At 33.0% G+C, this 25,145-nt stretch overlaps 1 protein-coding gene and 1 long non-coding RNA gene across 2 annotated transcripts; both read left to right on the top strand.

Moving 5' to 3' along the window:
* Positions 1-222: 222 nt before the first annotated feature.
* Positions 223-3,095, top strand: LOC118483343. Its single transcript, XR_004870429.1, has 3 exons — positions 223-246; positions 2,811-2,974; positions 3,063-3,095. It is a non-coding gene; the product is annotated as an uncharacterized LOC118483343 (long non-coding RNA).
* Positions 3,096-21,656: 18,561 nt separating this feature from the next.
* On the top strand, positions 21,657-24,521 carry LOC110889588 (probable trehalose-phosphate phosphatase D). The gene is made up of 10 exons (XM_022137151.2): positions 21,657-22,227; positions 22,322-22,462; positions 22,840-22,911; positions 23,005-23,094; positions 23,222-23,278; positions 23,376-23,477; positions 23,570-23,717; positions 23,818-23,888; positions 23,989-24,081; positions 24,177-24,521. Exons 1-10 carry the CDS (start codon positions 21,937-21,939, stop codon positions 24,237-24,239), a joined length of 1,128 nt encoding a protein of 375 aa, XP_021992843.1. The 5' UTR covers positions 21,657-21,936; the 3' UTR covers positions 24,240-24,521.
* The last annotated feature ends 624 nt before the right edge of the window (positions 24,522-25,145 follow it).

Below are 25,145 nucleotides of genomic sequence, written 5' to 3'. Positions count from 1 at the left end.
TTTTCCCATAACAATCATCATTTAATTTTGTGTTAATTAATGTTGTCCATTCCAAAAGACCATCTAAATGGCTTTATAAACCTTTGTCCATATTGCAGCCCATACCCGCCTTCTCTCCAACAACCTATAACCGCTCTGTCTACACGTGTGGCCATGGCAAGGAACGATTCTGTTGCTGGGTATTCAGAAAAATGGACCACACTAGAAGCCATCTTGACGCACGGTAGAAGAAACAAGCATCACATGGTATGCCCCCTACAAACTACATTGTATATATAGAATATTCATTTTAGATTATGGAGTAGGGTTCGCACGAAAAGTGTGTTTTTCCTAGAAAGTCTAGGAAGCGATCTGGTCCATCTGATTGGTGTGTTTAAGGGTTGAGATTAAATCAATGGCAATCTTGTAATATTTGAGTTTAATTAATTGATTGTTTTAAATGAGTAGGGGCAATTTTGTCAATGACCGTGTTTTAAATCAATTAGATAACCGCCAGTTCCTAAATTCAAGCGATTTTCCCTCTCTCTCTCTCTCCAAACCCATCTTGGAAACTTCAATCCCTACCAAAAATAACTACAATCATGGAAGAAGATAACTTTAGAAACGATGGAGAGCACCGGATCAAATTAAAACACTTCTCCATCTCCACCATCTCTCAGTTCATCATCATCATTCAAATATTGTTCTTATCATCTCCGTTTTCTTGACGATTTGTTTTAACAGCAAGCAAATTAATACAGCTGTGTTTTAGCAGCAAGCAGATTCATACAGTTGTGGTTTAGCATCCAGATTCATACATATGTGTTTTAACAGCAAGCAGATTCATACAGTTGTGTTTTAGCATTCAGATTCATACAGATGTGTTTTAACAGCAAACAGATTCATACAGATGTGTTTTAACAGCAAGCAGGTTCATACAGATGTGTTTTAACAACAAGCATATTCATACATATGTGTTTTAACATCCAGATTCATACAAATGTGTTTTAACAGCAAGCAGATTCATACAGTTGTGTTTTAACAGCAAGCAGATTCATACAGATGTGTTTTAACATCCAGATTCATACAGATGTGTTTTAACAGCAAGCAGATTCATACAGATGTGTTTTAACATCCAGATTCATACAGATGTGTTTTAACAGCAAGCAGATTCATACAGCTGTGTTTTAGCATTCAGATTCATACAGTTGTGTTTTAACAGCAAACAAATTCATACACTTGTGTTTTAGCATTCAGATTCATACAGTTGTGTTTTAACAGCAATCAGACTTCATACCCTGTGTTTTACCATCTTTATATTGTGGGATCTAAAAAAAATTGACTTTAGCCCTGTAAACTGTTAAAACACAGCACCAAGAACATGCTGATAAATTCCAGTAATCTTCTGAACAATGGAATATGCGATGTAATGTGACATAGAATTTTAGTTAATGAACAAATTGACTTTCAGATTTGAATTCGAAAATAATAAAAATTCCGAAAATCATGGAATTTTAGTTAATGAAGATACATTCCAAAAATAAAATTAAAATGTGAAATTACATGATAGCCCTTCTACTTAAAATCCCTCAATGACACATGTCCAATTCTTATTCCTTCCTAGACTTTCTAGGAAAAATAGACTTTCCACCCAACTCTTACTCTTAGATTATGTATCTTTATGAAAATCAAAGAGTAAAGGACAATATATCTCTATCTCTACACATAATATTATGGAGGACGCATGACACGATTCCAGCCTCCGTGATTTGTTATCTCGACCGTCTCTTTTATAATGTTAAAGAAATATATACTTTTAAATTTAGTATTAACTTAACTATATAAGCTAATTATAATATGATTACCCAAATGAGTTTATATATTTTTTTATTTTGATCTTAAGTTAATTAATTTAATTGTGTTAAAAAGATACTTGAAGGATTATTTACAAAGGTAACCCAATCACCAAAAACGCATTTAGTGGGATCTTGGTGCTAGATTTTCTATCATATATTCTGGGTTAGACAGCAAGATTGCCACTAAATAAATATGGATGTTTTTGATTAGTTAAGACTCAAAAAGAACCATATGTTCAGTATATATACACATTCATCCTTTTATGGTATTATTATAAATCAAGAAATGACTTCGTGACAGATTGATTGTTATTACATATGATCATACCATTTTCATATGCATGTATGAGTTGATTGTTATATGAAGGCAGAAGCTTATTTTTTAATACATTAAATCAAACATCTATTTGGACTTACATTCGTATGTTAAAACCTAACAGTCAGTCTACGAGTTTGACAGGCAATAACCAAATCCAAATTCATATAGTTTTGTGACGACCAAGCTGACCCCACACGATTGTTGGTTGTATCCACATCACATAGGAGGACTATATTGCGGTTGAAAAAAATTAATGTTTTTTTTAATACCGAAATCTATTTTTTAATACGGAATTCACATTTATAGATATTTATAAATATTTTTAAACAGTTATAAATATTTATAAATATTTTTTAATACCGAATTCACATTTTTTATACCGAAAAAAAAGTAATGTTTTTTTAATACCGAATTCACGTTTATAAATATTTATTGAAAACATAAAATGTAATTTAAATATTGGGTAGATAAACAGTGTACGTAGTTCGTGGCGAACCAAGCATATGTAAACGTTGGTCATTTTGGTTAAGGTCAAAGCAGGTTTGCTTTAGAATGTAATATACACTTCGGATATGTCATTTTGGATAAGCACAATATTGGTTATCATTTTTGAATCAAATGGTTAAAGTTTATAGTTATGCTGGTAATATATGCAGAGTGCTGAATTCACCTGTCGTGTTGAAGTCAAACGCATACGCAATAGCCAAGAGTGGTTCAGGTTGACATGTGGCGGTGGGAATTGCATGAAAGGTGTGGGGCGTGAAGACAACGATATGTGGTGTGATGGGTGCGAAAACCCCGTTGTCTTCCCGAGAGGAAGGTTTGTTTCTAAAAATGTTTAGTTGTATTAATTTTTAGCCATTCTCATGCAGGCTTATAACTGAAAATAAATTACAAACCTTGCACAGTTTCAGGCTAGAACTCGAGGTGTTTGACTCAACTGCCGAAGCTGTCGTTGTCTGCTTTGATGACACCGCCCAACGCTTGACAAAGACCACTGCTCATAGTATATATATACTCACAGCAGAGTGTGGCCTGTCACGCGTCTACAGCCTTTATTCCACTGACATACATGATAAGTTCACTCCGGTGATGGTAAGGAACGCTGATGGAAGCATTTCAACACTGCCAAATTGTTTGCACTCTCTTGTGGGCAGGACTCAGACCCTCCAGCTTGATCTGTGTACGTATTATGATCATGGCCATTTTGAATCCTTCAACTGCAAGAATGTCTTGCTAGATGGGGATGGTTGTAAGCCCTTTGTTCTTCCACACCTCCATCGATCCCCGCTAAAGACAAGGGGGTGCTACCCATACCGACACCAGTTAAGCGCGTTGAAGCGATCGTAAGGTATATATCGGCTTACACTTTATTCGCGCCCTGTTTAATAAACCATTTTAATTAAAGATGTGCTATTTACCTTTCTACTCGATCTGAAATGTTATTTACATGCCTGGTATATGTTTACTCTATTTTAAAATTAGGAGGCTACAACAGTCGGAAACTTGAGTTCGTAAATATAAAAGTGCATTGTTCTACATTAAAGAAAATAGGAATAAAAAAACTTGGTAATGCATCACTTCGAATGTGTAAAGACATATAAGGGGAAAAGTTGGCTTTTGAGAAAAAAAAAAACTTGGTGTCGTTATAAATGGAAAGGCAACAAAAAAACTTTCAACTATAATTGATTGATTTCCATAGACAATGTAATTGTACATATTTATTTTTTGATAACCGTCTACATAAATGTTTCATACTTTTCCTTCGCAGGCCTGCTTATGCAGATTCGGATTCAGAAAAAACAGTTGATAGTGACCCACATGAAAGGTATACCGTCTGCACTTAGTGTTAGTAATGAAAATCCGTACTACTTTTCGATGCATATATACGTAAACATAGTATACCATTTTTAATAGTTTTCTTTTCGTTATTTCACTGCAGTCAGTTGGCTGGTGATGGGATTGAGGATGACGGTGGCATGCGTTAGCTAAAGTTTGGTCTATGTGTTATCCAATAAAATAGGAAGGCGTGTGAGGGTTTATGCGTTTTTCCTTTTTCTGTTTCAGGTTTTTTTTCCTTGGAAGACATCTTTTTTACACTTCTTTTTGGCCGACAAATTTTGCCAAGGAAACAACGTATGGTCCATGGTTTAATAAAGTTTAAGCACACCCCTTTATAGGCGTATTGTCTTACATGTTATGCACCGGCCGTGTCAGACGTCTTACCACAAACAAACAATAGCTATTATGCATGCCGTGCATCGCACGGGCTTTCTCCCTAGTATCATTTTAAAACTGAGTGACATTTCTTTTTTAGCTATTATAGCGGTGGACTTTCCACCAGCTTTCCCTAAGGTTTCATCAAAATGCACAATAGCCCCTTGCCTTATTACACCCATCATACTATCTCTTAACTTTTAAAAATTATAATTTTAACCGCTATATTAATCCATTTTACAACCCTTTTAAAAGTCCGTGGCATTTACAATAACAGTCCCTCCTTTTCCACCTACTATTAACTTTTGAAAATTGCAATTTTTATCTAACCAAAATAATCCTTAAATACTTGAGTAAGTTATCTTTAGCTAATTTTCTTTTTAAAATACTAATAATTTGTCGTTGAGTTTAAGAACTTTGTAAAAATATCATTTAAACCAATCTGAGTTTCTAAAGCTCCAACTTTAGCCCTTTCGTACCTTTACCTAAAAAACTATTTTTACGTGTGTATTTTTATTTATGTGTTGGTATAAATTTGAGTTTTCCTACGTTTCTGCATAAACTTTTTAAAGCAAGTCATGTCAAATATAATATGTTTTTGTGCTTATTTTATGTATGTTTTTAGTTGGTATACGTTTCATTGTAAATTTTGTTCTGAATTGAATGAGGTCAAATATAATACATTCTCATTCGACGGTATAAATTTGAGATACTCTACGTTTCGATCATGCCGCAACGTGCTAGGGGTAAAATTTCAACCCTTGATGTGAATATGTTTTTTGAGTACACATGTCAGTTTTCCCTTTATACACGTTTTAAGCTTTGTTTTGTATGTTTCCTATGTAAGTCGGATCACATATAAATACGTTATGATTGTACTGTATAAATTCGATTACTTTACATTGGATCCAACCGCAAATGCTATTGAGTTAAATCAGATATGTTAAAGCGCATGTTTTCAAATTGTGTACGCATCACATAACGCTTGAATTAATTCATTCAATGTTTGTAATGTACCTGCGCCGCAACGCGCGCGAGTCTAATTACTAGTTTATGATTAATCATTCTTAAAACAAAACTTTTTATAGATATATTTATTCTTTCGCTATACTTGAAATCTAATATTTTTTAATACAAATACTAAGAAACTATGTCTAGATTTATCATTTCTCAAATACGTGGTTTGTAAATAGAAATAAAATATCGAGTATTTTTTTCGAACAACTGAATCGGCTATTATAACAGGTCCAGCAAGAAGCCGGACTTTAAGAAAAAAGTTTATATTAAAAGGAAAGGGTTTTTTAGCCACTCATCCGAAGCAAACTTACATTTTTAATTCCTACTCGAATCTATCTACTATAATAAAAGAAATCAAGTTTTGAACACGTGTCATTCATTAAAGCTATTTATTTTTATAGATAATTAATATCAATTAAAAGATAATTATACAATTAAATTTAATATAAATTTAAACAATTTATATAGGAGATAATATATATATATAGAGAAAGTATAATGTACAAAACGCCTTAACCTACATTAACGTACGCGACCAGATATATAACGTGCGTTATTATTTTTTTTGACCATCTCAACGTGCGTGATTATACTTTCCATGCGTGATTATCACTTCTCATGCGTGATTATCACCAAAAATCTAATCCCATGCGTTATTTTGTGTCCCATGCGTGATTATTGCCTGATCCGATGGTTTACAGCGTCGCGTACGTGAAGTACGATAACGCGTAATGTATGTTAACCGCACTCTATATATATATATATTTTAAATAGAGTAAATTACAAAAATCGTCCTTTATGTATGTCACTTATCGCAAACTGTGTCCTTTTTCTTCAATAATTACAGAAAAGGTACTCGATGTTTGCAAACCCTTACAAGTTATGTCATCTAGCCCTAACTCAGTTAATTTAAATGATTTATTTATTTTATTAAACTAAAATAGTTAAGGGTAGAACCTATTTAAAAAATGTTTAAAGGTGTTTATTGGTTTTATACTTATATTTTCGTGTTCAATTCTCAACTCAAATACGGTAATCACTATGTTTACGTGATATTTATAAGAACAATCACCGCAATCACCCCATCTATCATATATTGAGTATATCCGTTAGTTTTTTAAGATATAAATTTCTATTAGATTCATTCAACCCGTGTAATAAACGAGGTTTTTTAAAGATATAACATTTGTATTTTTTACTATACAAAATTACATTTATGGAACTCGTGTAATACTCGGGGTTTTAAAAATATAACTTTTTTATTATGTAGTATATAAAATTAATTTATTCAATACATATAATACATAAGATTTATAAAGATATAACTTTTTATTGTTTGGTATATAAAATTAAACGTGTTCAACCCGTATAACACAGCCTCCTGCTTTAGTCTCCCTAACGGTTGAACTTAGTCTCGCTCCTCAGCTCGACGAGGTTCTTAAAAATGTAACTTTTTTTATTATTTAATATATAAAATTAAACTTACTCAACCCGTACAATACACGGGGTTCTTAAATATATAACTTTTTTTATTATTTAATATATAAAATTACATTTATTCAACCAATGTAATAAACGGGATTTTTAAATATATATTATTTTATTATTTAGTATATAAAATTGCATTTATTCAACTCGTGTAATACACGGGGTCTAACCTAGTACAAAATAAAGTAAAATATGAAGTATTTGGTGGGATGAACGGATAGAATCATAAAAATCCATTATAATTCATGCAACACTTTTTGTTGATATCAGTTAGCTCGTTTAACCCTTTTCAGTTTTATAAAATTCTTTGCAGTAAAAAAAAAAGAAACTAAGTCACGAGCTACGGTTGAATGTCACATTATAAACGTCGCGTCTTTGCCTAAACTATATAAGTTATACGATACAACATTTCGTAAAATACGTATAATATAACATATAAAAATAGTATTACATATTAGATATGCTTTTATATATTTATGTATGGCGGCAGTCGACCACCGAAAAGAATTGGAAACATACAACTCTAAAACCGTCTACATAAAAACCAGCTGCAACTATTAGAATGTTTTTATTCTAGTATAATATTTTGTCGAACTATTATTAATATTATTAAATAAACTAGTATATATGTAACAAATAAATATTCTGGCTTTTTGACTAAAACACAAACGTAAACGCCTTTTTAACTCATGCTCATGCATCTCTCCCCGTGATTGTCGTGGCCTTTCCACGCAGAATTCAGTCACCATTAATTATTTTGATGAAAAATATATATATATATTTTTAACTCTAATAGATTCCAAATATTTCAATTGTTGAAACTTCCTTCACAACTTCCATATCGGTTTATATAATATTAGATAGAATGCTTAATGGGAAACATAATTATATTTCTATAAAGGTATTTATAAAAGGTAGAAAACTACAAAACAATAGTTAAGGAATAGTTAAAATGGCAAAAAAAAAAAAAAAAAAAAAAGTTGAAGTGGCAAAAAAAGAGTGTAAGTTGGGGAGCTAGTAACACAGGATCAACACAATTTAACCCGGATCCTCGACTCGAAAAGCGTATTCTCTCCATTCCCTCAAATCCTAAGACAAAAGTGACGAATACAATATATCGCGAACAAATCCCTAAGAAGAAGAAATGCGTGTAGGGATAGGGTTTATCTCAATTTGAGGACTGACCTCTAACATTCTTTTTCTCAACGGCTCATGTCATATTCTGACACTGATTTTTTTAAATCGGGCTCATGCTTGCCGATGAATACATACATTTTTTTGTCATGTGTATTGGCATCATCGCCGTTTCCCTTGTGCCATAGCACCATAGTTGTTGCCATAAATACTCACTAGACTTCTTTTACCCAACTCCTAATCGCATATAAAAAATTGTTTTAAATTGTTAGATTTGCATTCCATTGTGAAATGTGATTTATGGTTCGTGTATTATGTATAATGTAATTTTGCTTATAATGTAACTTTTTTAGGGGCATTGGATTTAAATAACCATAACTTCACCAATTCGTCGATAACACTCCCAACTTTTGATTTGTACCAGAACACTTTCGACTTATTTTCCTCTAGCACTCCCTCACTAACTGAAACCTAACCCAGTTAGTTTTTGCTGATATGGCCCCCTTTTGCTGACGTGGCAGCTGATGTGACTTTTTTGATGACGTGACATTTTTGATGATATGGCATCAAATATCAGTTAACGGGGTTAGTGTTTAGTTAGTTAGGGAGTGCCAAAGGAAAATAAGTTGAAAGTTGAGAGTGATGTGGTACAAATCGAAAGTTTGGAGTACTATCGGTCAATTGGTGAAAATTGGGTTTATTTATATCCGATATCCCTTTTTAATTTATATATATCAAGTTAAATGCATGTGTATGTAACCAGAAAGTTATTCAAAAACAATGTGTTAAAACTTGAAGGATAGAAAAGAGAAATAACAAAACTTATAGATGGTTATACACACATATATGAGTGTGTATATATTGTGTTATATGAGGACTCTCCAAAATCTTTTTGTCACATAATATATGATTGCTAGTCCATAAAATGTGTTCATAATTGCATACACTGGTTGCATCTTTTCGCCTAACAACTAAAAAGTAGTCCAGTTTTAATAATTGTATATGAGATGCATGTGTAAAGGCTTTTGGAACAAACACTAATATTAATTAATTAATCATTATATTAACGGGTTGTTAGTGTTTCTGTATTATTGTGTAAATATTATATAGCTGTTGTTCTTAATTTATACATGACTTGTTGCTCACAATCTTCATGTGTTCACATTTTGTTCTTATATAGAACTAATAGGTCGTCCCTAATTTTTTATTACAATGTGTTCAAAGAAATTGCTTCATATTATAGATATTGATTTTTTTATAACATTATAAAGTTAAATCATTTTTTAAACCTTTATCATGTCAACAATTAATTCATATTATATATATTGATGTTTTTTAGAAAAAAACAATTATATATATATTAGGTTAATTTTCAAAATGAGTTGAGCTAGTGGTGGAGTGGTAAGGGGGTGACCCAAGTTCAATTCTTGCTCCTAGCATTTAGTTTCTACGGCACCTGATGATGATGGGAGACTAGGCGAGTAGGCGGCGATCGCTAGTTCGATCCTTGAACTGAGCGGGTTTTACCTCACCGCACTGCCGTGCCTTCGGGCGAGTGTTCACGGGCTTTGGCCCTAGGTGGGGGTTTTCCCCGGTTCGGAAGGCAAGTGTATCCCGATGTGGTGAATTTCGCCAGTAGCCCATTTAGAGGATTTGTTGGCCGTTCAAAAAAAATAATGAAGTGTGAGTTGTCTAGAAATGTGCTGTGCAATGCCGTTTGAAAACGGTCATGGTATTAACCTAGACTGGAAAATGGGGATGAGGCTATTAATTGGTCAAGACATGATTTAAAAAAAATGAGTCAAAGGTCCGGTCATATTGGCTGGCTCGCATGAACTTCTTTATTTTCTAGAAATATATAAATAAAGTAATAAACAGTGTATCAAAATATAATTTAAAACCTTTACTACATAAATCATTATGTAATTCTTATAATAGAACGCTTATCTAATACTAATCCTAAAATCTACACCATTATCCACTATGTAACTTGAGCTCTTGACCTCATGGGAAAAGCGCCTTCTTTTTTGAAAAGTAAATTCATTAGAACTCACCAAATCCCAAAAACGGGACGGCCACAAGAGAACAAATTACATAATTACAAAGTTACACCACTAGGTCCAAGACATTGACCTCGCTTTCAGTCTATTACCAATCCAAAGATATCCAACCGACTTAGTTTCACTAATGATATCTTCCACTCGAAATTAAATGTTGGAGAATTTAAACCCATCCCTAGTTCACCAGATACTCCAACACTCGATAATAAGAATCCCGTAGAAAATCTCTTTAACCAGACCCTTGAGTCCCACATGGTCATAAAGCTCCAAAATCTCTCAAAACATGTAGACAATAAACGGAGCAACTGTACACCATGTCGCAATGTACAACCAAACCCTACTCGCTACCAAGCAAGATGTGAATAGGTGATTGCTCGTTTCTTCGCTCGAACTGCACAGAGGACATGAATCATCTTTGATGTCGATACTTCTATCTCTGAGCCCAATCCTGTAGGAATTTTCCGCATTTTAGCTCTCCATGCGAAAATGTTGCATTTCGTCGGAACCCATTTGCACCACTTCATCACATAATTTCCGCTATGGTTAACTCCTTTATTTAAGGCTCTTCTCACAGCTTCAACCGAAAACTCTTCTGAACCCGCTCCAATCCATGTCCATTTGTCTTCCCTATCTTCCAGAGTGGCACCCCCAAGTGTCTCAAAAGGCAGTGTAATTCCGATATCTCTAGTAAGCTTCCAAGTCCGATCCTCCAACTCCAATTTGTCTCGATAGATCCATATCCATTGCTGCTTAACCTGTTGTCAACACTACACTTTTTGTTAGACTCAAGATTGAAAGTATTAGGGTAAATATCTTTTAAGGATTCATTAAACAACAAATGGTCCAACCAAAACGAAGTGTTGCTATCATTAGCGACCACACTTTTAAAAAGTTACGCATCGGGTTACCGTCAATTATCGTTCTAGAAAAAGATTTCACGGTGTTATTCCACACTCCACTTTGACTTTTTTTTATCGAGAGGAAGTACCAGTTATTCTTGTTTTCGTGTATTGCCTCTACCACCTTCTTCCACAACTGATTTTTCTCAGACTTGTATCTCCATCCCTATTTGGAGAGGAGGCTATGTTGATGTGTTTCAATTTGCTCAGCCCAAGCCCCCTTTCTCTTTTGGGATTGACACTCGGTCCCAAGCTACCCAATGCATCTTCTTATTTTCACCCGAGCCACCCCAGAGAAACTTTTCAAGGGCCGATTGTATCAACTTGATGCGTCCTCCAATCGATAGAGTGTTAGCTTTCCACGACGAGAGTCTTGTTGGATTATGGAGGATTTGACTCAGGAAGAGGAATTAGTCATCCTCTAGACTAATACCCGAGATATTAGTACTCTTGAAATATATCTCAGTTTTATATTCAGTAACCTAATTTTGTACCCTATAAATACTTCTTATTCTTGTACCTGTACACTTTGGGCACCTAATATAAAGAAAGAACTAGTTGTGGAGAGTGGATATAGATCAAGCTTGATTGAACCACTATAAATCTTGTGTTCTTGTGATTTAGAGTGTGTGAGTGTGTGAGCTTGCTGCATATTTGCATATTGTTCTAGTGTTTGTGTGAATCATATTCTGACCTAACAAGTCTGGCTTCAAAGATATCATAGACAAGTTTCCAATTATTCGTCCTGTTCATGTTGGCTCCCACAACTAACCCAAGGTATTTAAACGGATGACTATCCGCTTTACACCCCACAACCTTCGCCTTATCTTTAACATCCGTTATGTCCATTCATATGTATATTCTTACTTTTCATTTGTTATCTTCTTCTTCTTTTTTTTAACGTCTTGCAAAGTCCAGTCACCCTGGTACATTTATAGGCAAAAGGTCACCTATGCCAACGTTCTTAAACAAAGTTGGTGACCCGACCCGTCACCAATTCCAGGGGATACCCACTGCTTAAGGCTCGCTATGATAAAACCCCTTGCTCGCGCATGACATTTTGTCACAAACAAGCAATGGCAGACCCATTATTTATTTTGTAGGGATGCGATCAGAAGATTTTACCATATTTTAGAGGATGTGATCGAGATTTTTGCCTAAAAATATACTTTGTTTTCTTGCAAAATGGCTGCCCGCCACCCCCACCAACCGCTAGAGCACTACCCCTTTGTTTTTAACTTTTTATCTTTTTTTTTTTCTTTTTAGAACGGATGAACGATTTTTCACAGGATATAACATTTCTTGCTACATAACAATATTTACCAAGTCGTGAACAAATAATGTCTTTTGTAAATCTCCACCATTTCCTAATATGCATTTTTTTTTTCTAATTACAATAGTAATTTCCGTATTGTTATTATTTATAACAGCAGCAGTAGTAATAATAAACAAGAAGTAGATAATAACAGTAATATAAATAATAATAATAATAATAATAATAATAATAATAATAATAATAATAATATATCATAAATATTAGTATCAAGTATTTTGTTTGCTATTTGTTAGAACGTTATTATTATCATTGTTAGAATTATTCCAATTTAGTATTTTTATTTGCGCTATATAAATATTATATTGCTATTATTATTATTATTATTATTATTATTATTATTATTATTATTACTGTTATTATCTAATTCTTATTTAAATTATTTACAAATTACAATTTAAAATTATTATATGTAAAGGCATTAAGAAACATATTTTAACATTTTAACTGAAGCTTTAGTGTGAGCTCGATAAAGCAATCTATCTTATACTGAGCCGGCTCCATAGGCTTGGCAATCTAGGCACACGTCTAGAATCACCAAAAAATATGGGCCTTCAAGTTTTTTAAAAGTTTTTCTATAATATATGTATTAGGCCCAAATAAATACATTTATTTCAAAACTAACGTGGTTTTTCATTGAAGGAGCCCAAAATAAATATTGTTTAGCCAAAAAAAAGGTCAAGTTTCAAAACCAATTTCGCCTTGATTTCCAACTATTACAACACAACAACCATCGACCTAATCATCAATATTTAGCGGCCTAAAGCCCCTAATACAGCCGCAATCATCGTTCCCACTTCCCATCGCAACCTGCTTTTAATTTCTAGGCTATCAGCTATCACTAGACGAAAAAAGTACGGTAATCACCCATGACGTCGAGATTGGAGGAGAGTTTATCGACAAAATTAAGGCCCTCACTTCATAGTTCGCTTAGAGTCTACAAAAATTTAGGAACGGCGCTCATCTTATAAATCAATATGTTTACTCAAACAAAAACTTAGTTCCACCCGAACTCAAATTATATTTTAATAAAAGTTATAACTTCTTGACACAAACACATCATACCATCCATTATAGTGTACCTAACAACTAACTAATCTTGTAAAAAAGTGAACATATAATTAGGCGTTCGTATTATTATAAATATATACATATGTGTCGTGTCATAGGCCCATAGAATATGCATGCATACATACGTGGCAATCTTTCAATGGAAAACTAAGTTATGAAATAAATTATCAAGCTACAGATTGAATAAAATATAAGATACTCCAATATAGGTAGCAAATCTTTAATATTCTTAATTAAACTTTAATATTCTTATTTAAATATTAAATAAATCCACTAGTAAACACCGCCCCTAAAAAGTTAAAACTTGAATAGAAAAACATATGTGTCTAGTTTATTTATTAGTATAAAAAAATTAAATGTGAGTCTATGTAAACACGTAAACAGTTACGTTAGTTAACACACGGTTTGTATACGCACAAAAGGTCTTGTTGAATCTTCAATAAGTTTGTGTTGAAAATCTCGAAGGATCATATTCAAATAGGAATTATGGAATCAATCAGAAAGCATCACATTCACTAGAATAGTGATAAAAACTTTTGTGTGACCATGGTTTTACCGTCTGTCATGGACCCTTTAAACAGTGAGCTCTACTGATTTAAAGACTGATCCTTCTCTTTTTATGTACAAGTCTAAGAAAACTCTTATGTACATTCTTGTTTATGTTGACGACATCATTGTCACCGATAACAATCATCTGACAGTCAACAAAGTTATACGACAACTCGGGATAGACTTTGCACTATCTTGGAAAACTTGAGAACTTTCTAGGTGTTAAAATTGTTTTTAAGGACATAATGTCCCATCACAAAGGAGTTATATCTCAGAGGTTCTTTAGCAGGTTGGTCTCTCATATTGTACCGAGTCTCCTCCAATGAGCACATCACATACCTTATCTCTTGGGGACAATCCTTTCATATCTGAGCTAGTAAAATAGAGACAACTTGTAACTAGACTTTAATATGCTAAATTATCCATGCCAAGCATCACTTTTGCCAATTTGCTACAATTTTGGGTCCAAATTTTTTGACTTTACTGATAATTATAGGCAGGGGCCCTCATCCTATCATGTATTCTTGGATACTGACTGAGTTGGTTGTCGATATGACCATCGATACACAGGGCGTGCATCCAACATATGTGAGAGTGGTAGAGAATTTCCTATATCATGATTTGTTAAATATAATATGAAAGTTCCACTGCTAGAAAAGGGGACAATTTCCTACACAATTTTTTTCGTCACAGATTACAACACTTTTATGACGAATTTCCTACAAAAAAATTTTCAAGATTTTCTTACAAATTTTCGATGCATCCATGACAAAAAAACAAGAAAAACCTAATTAATTGACAGTTGTGTCACAAATCTGTCAGAAATAACCTATAAAAGGTTAATTATTATTCTTTACCGAATAAATATTTAAATAAGCCAAATCAATAATGGAAAATAATATCGTTTCCTACACATTTGTGACGAAAAATAAGAAAACCCTAATTAATTGACAGTTGCGTCACAAATCTGTCAGAAATAATCTACAAAAGGTTAATTAATATTTTTTACCGAATAAATATTTATATAAGCCAAAAAAATAAGGGAAAATACCTTTAAAAAAGGGAAAATAATATCGTTTCCTACATATTTATGACGAAATATTTATTTTTTAATTAACTTAAACCATCCGTCGGAATTCCGTCACAACTTGTGAGAAGTTTCCGACAAAAAATAAATATTTGTAACAACACTTCCAATTTATTTGTAGGAAGTGGGTCACAAATAATGTTGTATTAAAATTTGTTATTTTTTTTGTTTTTTGGTCGGAAATGTGTAGCCAAAAAAATAAATCCTAAAAAATAATAATTAAATATATTGTAGGAGAATCGTAGCAATGTGCGACGCAGTAGTTTCGTAAAAAATGTGTAGGAAGTTGCATAGGAAATGCGTTGAAAACTGGTTCCCTGCGAGGTGTTTTCCTACATCAGGTGTTTGTCATAAATGCGTAGAAAAGACAGTTTTATGACGCATTTCCTAGGAAAACTGGTGTAAGAAGTTTTAGATTTTCTAACACATGATTTGATGGCATCCATGTAACTCATTAAAAATGATTACATTATAAGTGTGACAAGTTTAATAACTTTTGCATACAAACAAGGATAAAACATATAATTTCTTGTAACGACTAAAGTTTTTATTAACAACTCATCAACGTATAAATCAAGATAAAAAGCCAATTAAAAACCAACTTCAATGATGATTTGTTGGTAATCATAGACAAGTCATAAGAGCCAAAACATAGTCCAAAAACTGAAAAAAGTTATGATTTTTTAACTATCCGTCGATTGTATGTCATAAATCACCGGTGGATCTCTCATTTTTCTCATGAAACTTCATCGACATATTACCCGATGTCGTATGTGAAAGATATGTATTTATTTAATTATATGTGAACGTATTCTTTATACTTTGTGTTTCAACTTACAATTATCTTGTTATTTTTATTATACAACTCAATTTATTTGGCATATCTACTTTTAGATGTTAATGATTTAGTTTAAAGAAATACAAACAAAGTTCCCGAAATCATTTTTTTCTAAGTGAAACAAGACAAATAAGCTAAAGATGGTAAAGTCATAACATCCGATTAAAAAAAATGCCGGTCTTAAAAAGTTACAAGTGTAATTCAACACAGTATAATAAAAAAGTTGTTATCTTAACATAACTTTGAGTAGCAACTATTGTTTAAAAATATCTTTATGAACAATAAAAATATAATAAACTTATTACGAAAATGAAGTTTTCTAATACCAGTATATGTGCCACTGAAGATGCATCATAGATTGTAACCCCCTAAAGAAGGCATCAACATCGAAGTACACAGGAAGAAGGCATAATTCTTTATGGTTTCGTTCGGCTTGGATACAAGGGAGACATCAGTACATACACATTCACAAAAGATGAATAATGACCACATGACAAGATGTTATAATTGATGTTGTAGTATGGTTTTAGATTTATAGTTTGGATTTTGGATGATACTTCATACAATACACCACGTGTGCATTCACAAAAGATGAATAATGACCACATGACAAGATGTTATAATCGATGTTTTAGTTTGGTTTTAGATTTACAGTTTGGATTTTGGATGTTACTTTACATCTGTTTGTTATAAGAATATTATTCTAAGACACTATTGGTACTCATGTTCAGTTTGCAAGACGAATAATGACCACACGACAAGGTGTTATTGTCGATATCTTAGTAGGATTTAAGATTTACAGTTTAGATTTTGGATGATACTTCTAAAGTACTGTTACTCTACATCCGTCTACTATAGACATATTATTCGAAGACACTATTGGTACTCATTAAAGAACGATGCAAATGTAATTCTTTTTCTATCACTAATAGTACTTTTTAAATAATTCATGCTTCAATAATAATGAATGCTATAATTCATTCTTCGACTATGCAATATTATTTGTTACAAACTTTCATATATAAGCTTGGTCACGTTAGCAATTATCCAATATAAGAATTAATCTATTTTGAGACTCATAATTCTTTACTGTGGGCCTTTTTTATACTATTGTGTGATAGGGAAAGCAGTTATACGTTGACGAGGGGTGGTAAGTATGGTGAGGCTTAAGAAGTAGAATACGTATCCAACATGTTTTGGAAACAAAATTTGGAAAAAGTTAAGTAACAAAAAGTAGGTGACTTAGTGTTGACTCGGTGACACCGTCAAGTCAACTCAGTAACTCGGTACTCAATACAAACTTAAGAGGTGCGTCAGGCTAGAGTGGTTAATTGCAATATGTAAAAGATTGCGTGTGAAAGGGGAACGAGGCTCTAGTTGATGGAAGCACACATGTTGTGGCCAGACAAGTCCAACAGGGTTAGTAGTGGTTACAAAATAGCTACAACGTGACAAAGATGGCCACAGAAGAAATCGGCCATTGGATTCCAACAAATGTGTGTGTATGCATGTGTGAGCGAGTGGGTAGTTCGACAATGACATACTTGGGATAGATTTAATCATTTAAACGAACTGAATTTAATGATGGTGGATGTGGATATAAAATTACAGAGAGAAGGGCTAAATGTAAGAGGTGGTCACCTCGATTTTAGAGAGGAGGGAGGAAAGGAAAAGGAAGATAAGAATCCTAAAGCTCTAATATTACAAAAGAAAAGATATGCCCTAAAGAAACAATGTATATGCGTATAAAAATAACATAAACAAAACCCTAACACAAAAGTCTAATGTTTTTAACCTAGTGGGCTTTAACTTCAATTTTAATGTACAATATTTGTTAGCATTCAATCTAGTCTCTATGTGAAGTTTTAGAACCACTAAAAAGAGTCATAAACTCATGCAAGTCACCCAGGACTAATGATTACATATTCGACTTTAGATATTTCTCCTATTAGAAGCAAACATGTCAAGAGTTTTTGAATGGGCCTGACAAAATTCTTCTCCATTAATCGTGCATATCAGTTTTTGAAGATGAGCCTTTATGTCTTGGTTTTGTCAACTCAACGAATCTTGTCTCGATAGTCGTACTTTGATCGCTACCTGGATTACAATTCATTTTTAGTGTTTTTTATTGTTTGATGTTGATTATATTAAAAAAACTTGAATGCTTATTGAATTGACATACCGCGTTCATATATTATTCTTGTGTTATTGTTTGATGAAGTTAGTAAGAAGGATTACCGTTTGTTCCTTGATTATGTCGAATCCAACTTTAGATTAGTGTGTATTGTATAAACCTTGTTGGAAGTTAGGACAATTAATCAACTTAGGTAATGCTTCTATACGTAACCAAAGTAGAAGTAATTTCTTGGTTTTTTGATCTTCATATGCGGGTACTAAAGTCTAAACAAACCTAATTTGAAAGTGACTCTTTGTTTCTTATCTTTATAGTCAATTAAGTTATCTTGTACTTCTAGTTCTTAATATGATTTTCAATTAAGTTTCTCTCTAGTTTCATAATCATTTCATAATAATTAGATTTAACTATATGATCAATCAAGTTAGATGCTTATCGTAGATACAATATTCTACTTGCACTAACTAATATAGTTTTTACATGATTTAATAACGGGCATCATTCTTCATGATGGATCAACCTCTAATAAAACCATATTAACACTATAAACAACGTTATACTGTGTGAAAGATACGAACCAAATGAAACTACTAGAAAAATGAAAATTTACCTTAAAACATAGGGTTGTAAACGAACCAAATGACACTACTAGAAAGATGACTTTAACCGTTGATCCGTCGAGAATAACTTGTGAATCACTGTAAGAGCCAAAGAATGACTTGTCCACATGAAAAGTTCATGCTTCTATAAAATTTCTTCAGTAATATTTTGGAAATTGGTGATCAATCATCGATGAAAGTATTAAGAACATAAAAAACAAAATAAAATTAACATTGGTGGTGCTTGTCGATTATCGTTGTTAATTACCGATGTATTACCAACGGACTTAAGGGATTAGATTTTGTTTCAAATTTCTCATTCATTGTCAGTTGGGTTCGAATTTGTGAAGGATTATCCATCATCCATCATTAATAGGCGACACATAACTTGTGAAGGATTTCTTTGCATGCTCGCAAGTTGTTGTCAATTAAGGATAAATTGGCGACACGTGGTTTGTAGTTGGATATGCCGGAAATATTCATTTTGTAAAGTCTCGTGACCTTTCTAATTTTCACATTTTTTGTTCTAGCTATCTCTTTCTTTCTCTTAGTAATGTTCATTGATGTGATTGCATGTTTGACGAAGTCGGTGATTTATGTTTAGTTCCCCATAAAGCTTCACTGACTAATCGATGTAGCTGTCGTGGGCTAATCAAAAGTATTTATTCTAACTTAAATACAAATACTAGTATGGGTAAGTAAGGTCGTATCCGCAGGGAATCTGTGGTCAGTGTAGAAGAATTTGACTACAGACTAAAATTATCTAATTAGGGGTTTATTTGTTTGAGAAAAAAACACAATTTGTCACGGAAAGTGTTATCAAAAAATGAGAAGAAGTAACCTCCACCCGGAATCCCGATTACCCGTTTTAGCACAAAAACCCGTTTTTCGATCCAAACACCACATAGACATGGCCTTAGAATTAATGACTTTGATTAGTTATTAGGGACCGTTTTTAAATAAACTATAACACCTAACAACCCATTTGATTATACCAATTACCCACCAATTCATCAACACGCTAATGATGCAAGGAAATCACTAATACGCTTTTGATAAACGACAAACAATTCAAGTATAATAAACATTTTACAAAGATAAATACAAGTAGTTAAAATTCCCAATTACAAGAATCAGAAAACGTAGTTAATTGTGTAAAACTGAGCAATCGTTCATCCAGGGGAAGTCATGGGAAGATTAGCCGCGCATGGTAGTCATCACAACTTCAGATTTCGATTCAATATGATCAGACATGGAGAAATAGCATGATCGGGGTGAAGAAACTGAGAAAATCGCTTCTTGGTCGCTCTGGATTCATTCTGGAAGGTTGGGGAAAGAATGGGGAAGTTTCCATGCATAATTAGGTCAAAACCCAAAATTTTATCGACTCACATGGTCGTGCCACGCGGAAATGCACCCTTTTTCATCGCGTGGCGCGGAGAGGCTAAACTTGACTTTTTGACTTTTTTGTCTGGTCGTGCCACGCGACCAGCCTTCCTGTCCTTTTTGTGTGGCGCGAAAAGGAGTGGTTTCCAGCACTATGTTTTTGAGCAACCTGTAGGTGCCGTCAATTCCGTTTTCCTACTTGGATGTTCTTTTCACCTCATTTTGCTCATCTTAAGCTAATAAAACCAAATACACAGTAAGTGCAACATACCGATCTAAAATCGACTCGTTAACCGACTAAAATATATACAAATATATACAATTTACAGTGTGTTTTCAGACACACACATCACTAGTTATCGAAATATTGACTTTCTCATAATCCTACTTTCACTAAGGATCAGTCCTGGTTGGGTTTTGATATGATGTTGAAACAAGTACATCATTAAATCACTAAATATTCAAAATTATAGATATGAATGCAACAAATTGTTTCTTTGATGTTTCTCATTGGTGGTGAATTGTTTGTGTCTGATTCACCACGTCTATAAAAAGACAAGTAGTGCAATTAATCAATAGCGAGTTCATTGTGAGCAACTACTTTGTACTTAAACCTTCAATAGTGAACTAAAACAGTATTATTTATTTCGTGTTTGTTCATCTTCTAAACTGATTGTGATTTGCTATGGATTCGATCGTTTCGTTAGTGTTGTTGATTGCCTAGTCATTCTAACGAACGTAAACAAAACGAAAGATACATGTATTCAAGTTCGTACTCAGGGGCGGACCCACATGGTGTGGGTTGGGGCCCCCGGACCCCCAGTATTTTTAAAACAATTACTCAATTAGTAGAGACGGTATTGTAAATTTTCTAAGGACCCCATAAAAAAATATAAGATGGACCCATAATAACAAGGTAAAAATTGATGCAGTGGTAAATTCCTCGGGTTGAAACTGATAGGTCAATAGTTCGAGACTCTTTAAGCACACATTTCTTGTTTTTAATTCCACAAACAAACTATGCCACTTAAGGTTTTAAACCATTAGGAGCCTTCACCTTGAAACTCAATTCAAAACACAACAGCTTACATCATGGCTTCACACCCTTCACCCTTAAAGCATGACCACATACCCTATATAATTTTTTTTACCATTCAACTCTAATTTCTCTATTTTTTCTTACTTGAATATCCACAACTTAACAAAGTTGATTACATTCTAAGAACAGAGAAAATATAATATGACATACAACTTACTTGAAATTTGTAATGTTATTTTTATTTATTTCGAATGACATACATCGTATTTATATTGTATTTTTCTGACGAGTAATGATCATATATTTGTATTATAATATTGTATTTTTATGTGCCACCTGACCGGACCCGAACCGCGACCGATCCGAAAATATCTAATGTTTGGTTGTGCAAAATTCGAACACCCGAAAAAGGGACCCCATTGAAAATAAATCTTGGGTCCGCGAGTGTTCGTACTTTTAGTCAAACAATTCATTAACGTTTACAAACTTGAACAATAAATGTTAACAAACTTAAACAAGAAGAAAGATACATGGATCCATATCCATACTTTTATTCAAACGATTCATTAAATGTTAACTCGTTTACAAACTTAACTTGCATATATAACATTCCCACAAAGTCTTATATATTCTTTAGGGGATTGAACAAAATGAATCCAAATAGCTTACTTCCAAAAGGTTATTTATTAAAGTTAAATTAATGAAACTAAACCTATGACATTTAGAAGGAAGGGCCCCACCACCACTCACCAAATGCCTTTTTTCAAGTCTTAATCAAAAAGTTAGAGAGGGATGCTTCCTCCAATTCTACCATGAAATTTACTTATAAATTCCCATACTTCACATCCCCCTCTCCCCATTCTTTCCTCTTCATTTCTTAAACCCTTCTATAAATCCCATCTTCCCCTTTCCTATTTCATCAAACACCTGAATGACGAACCCGAATGCGGTTGTATCCGACGCCCAATCTGCCATTGCGATGGCGATCACAGCGGCTGTCAACACCTCCTCCTTATACTCCCCCTCTGTCCCTAACTCCCCTTGCAATATCACCCTTTTTTCAAGAAACAAGTTCCCAAAAAGCATTGAAACCGCGGTCACCGCCACCGCCACGGGAACTCAAAGTGGAATAGGGAAAAACATTGCATGGGTTGATGTCATGAGAGCTTCTTCTCCCACTAGAAACTCTTCTGAAGATAGTGAAATTAAAAGAGTTTGGATTGTAAGCAATTGTTTGTTGTGTAGAATACTTTGTTTATTAAAAGTTATGCAACTTTTGAATTCTAAACAATTTTGATTCTTTTTTTTCTAAACAGATGAAACACCCTTCAGCATTGGGTGTGTTTGAAGAGATCATGAGTGCTGCAAAAATGAAACAAATTGCCATTTTTCTTGATTATGATGGCACTTTATCTCCAATTGTTGAAAATCCGGATCAAGCCTACATGGATCCTCAGGTAGGTTTTATACATACATACACACACACACACACATATATATATATATATATATATATATATATATATATATATATATATATATATATATATATAACAACACAGTTATAAATGGTAAAACAACACAGTTATATCATATAACTAATATAAGCGAATATATTTAATATATATATATATATATATATATATTCGCTTATATAACCAGCCACTTACATGTGACACATTGTCGCGGCTTCCTACGGTTTTTTTAGAAAAAAAAGTCCAGTTTATACCGAAACCATTATGCATATATTTGTAGGTGTGTATATATATATATATATATATGCGTGTGTGTATGTGTTTCTCTCTCTAAAAAGAAAATGATGTGGTGAAAACAGATGAGAGAGGCAGTGAAGAATGTTGCAAAGTACTTTCCTACAGCAATAGTTAGCGGGAGATGCAGAGCCAAGGTACATTATTCTTCTTAGTTTTGTTGACTTTTTATGGTCAAAGTTAAACTTGAATTGAATTAAATTAAAATATTTAACTTTAAATTTTTTCAGGTTTATAATTTTGTAAGATTATCAGAGTTATACTATGCTGGTAGTCATGGGATGGACATCAAAGGACCATCTTCTCGCAAGCATCAAAAGGTGTGTTTAAATTTTATTTCTATTAATTAGTATTTTTTTTTACAAAACAAAATAATATATATTTAATATAAAATGATTAGTTGATTTGAAATTGTACTGATTATACTTTTGGTTTTTGTGTACTTAGGGAAATCAAAATGTACTTTGTCAACCTGCTAAGGAATTTTTGCCAATGATGTCCGAGGTAACTATTAGTATTATTTATATTTCTAGTATTTTTAATAATATTAATTTATAAAAAATGATTATAAATGAAGATCTCAAATTTTATATTTTCTTAGGTTAATGAAATTCTGATGGAAAAAATAAAGGACATCGATGGTGCCAATGTGGAAAACAACAAGTTCTGCCTGTCTGTACATTACAGATGTGTTGAAGAACATGTACGATCTCATTAAAGAACTTTAATTCGTTGTCTTTTTAAGTCATATGTTTGTACATAAACTAATCTTTTATTTCTTAATGTGTAAAATAGAGTTGGAGTGATTTAGCCGATCGAGTTAAATCGGTTCTTAAAGACTACCCTAAGCTTAAGTTGACTCAAGGACGAATGGTTCTCGAGATTCGACCAACCATCAAGTGGGACAAAGGCAAAGCTATTGAGTTCTTGTTGGAATCATTAGGTACCCGAATGTTGGTTTTAAGTCGTGATCACACAAAAAAGATGTTCATCAAATATGTATATTAACATACAAATTGTTATTTGTTTTGTAATAAATACAGGTTATGCAAACTCTAAAGATGTATTGCCTATTTATATTGGAGATGATCGTACCGATGAAGATGCATTTAGGGTATTTTTTATATTACTTTTGAAACACCTTAATATTTATAGGAAGTCAAAGTTTTACCCATTCTAACTAGAAAAAGATTTTGACTATGACTTTTGAATAGGTGCTACGAAAACGAGGGCAAGGATTTGGTATTCTTGTGTCTAAAACACCTAAAGAAACCGAAGCGGTTTATTCTCTACAACAACCATTCGAGGCATGTTTACCTTAAGCGATTGCTCTTTGTTTAACAAATCATATAACTAGCCGATTCTTAAATAATTGACTTATAATATTCGTTTCATTTTATAGGTTATGCAGTTTCTTCAACGTTTAGTGACATGGAAACGATCGATTCTTCAACGCAACTATTAGCAAGTATAGACGCTGAATTGAGATGTAGAAAACCGTCACTTCCCACCGAGAAGTTTTCAAGAAGCGTGGGATGATATTTATGTTGTAGTTATCGTATTTGAATTACTAGGTATATATAGAAAACGACAATCTTGTAAATAATATCACTATGTGATTATATGATCAAGACGAGTTTACGATATTAAATCATGTGTGAGACAATTTCCCACATGTTTCTTGTTTTTTTATTGTTGAACTAATGTAAAAGTTTAATTGGATGAAAATATTATGTAGTTTTAAATATATGAAGTGACTCATTTTGTAGTTGATCATTATATGAACTGTCGTAATGAGCTTAAATTCACTAGATCACTTGAAAACGGATCAATTATCAAGAATCATTACTTTGTAATTTGAAATGAGCACCATCGCTTTTGACCCATTATTATTTTTAGTTGATATTCGAATCCATTTTATTTTCTATTTTTGTGTTGTTGTCTTAGTCCTTAATTGCTAAGATTAATCCATGTTTAGGTTGTCTTAATCCTTAATTGCTAAGATTAATCTATGTTTTAGGGTTTCTTTAGGGTAGTATTTTTATTATTATTGAATAAAATCAAATGTTTTAAGGTTTGACCCTTTCACTAAAGAGAAAAATGCCCGGATAGTCCCTGTGGTTTCGCCTTTTTTCACCTATAGTCCCCAACTTTCTAAAACTACCTGAATAGTCCCCAAGTTTTCATTTTTTGTTCCCGGATAGTCCCTGGGTCTAACTTCAGTTACTTTTCTCTGTGAAAATGATGTGAAATGACAAAAATACCCTTTCCTTAAAAGGCCAAACCATAGGGACTATCCGGGCATCTTCTTCCTTTATATTTATAAAACCCCACCGCCACACTTCATCTTCAACCTCCACCCACCATCACC

Source organism: Helianthus annuus, chromosome 10 (genome assembly GCF_002127325.2).
Source record: "Helianthus annuus cultivar XRQ/B chromosome 10, HanXRQr2.0-SUNRISE, whole genome shotgun sequence".
NCBI classification, from domain to species: domain Eukaryota; kingdom Viridiplantae; phylum Streptophyta; class Magnoliopsida; order Asterales; family Asteraceae; genus Helianthus; species Helianthus annuus.
The sequence above is the reverse complement of the archived record's forward strand: the minus strand, read 5'-3'. Positions and strand labels throughout refer to the sequence as shown.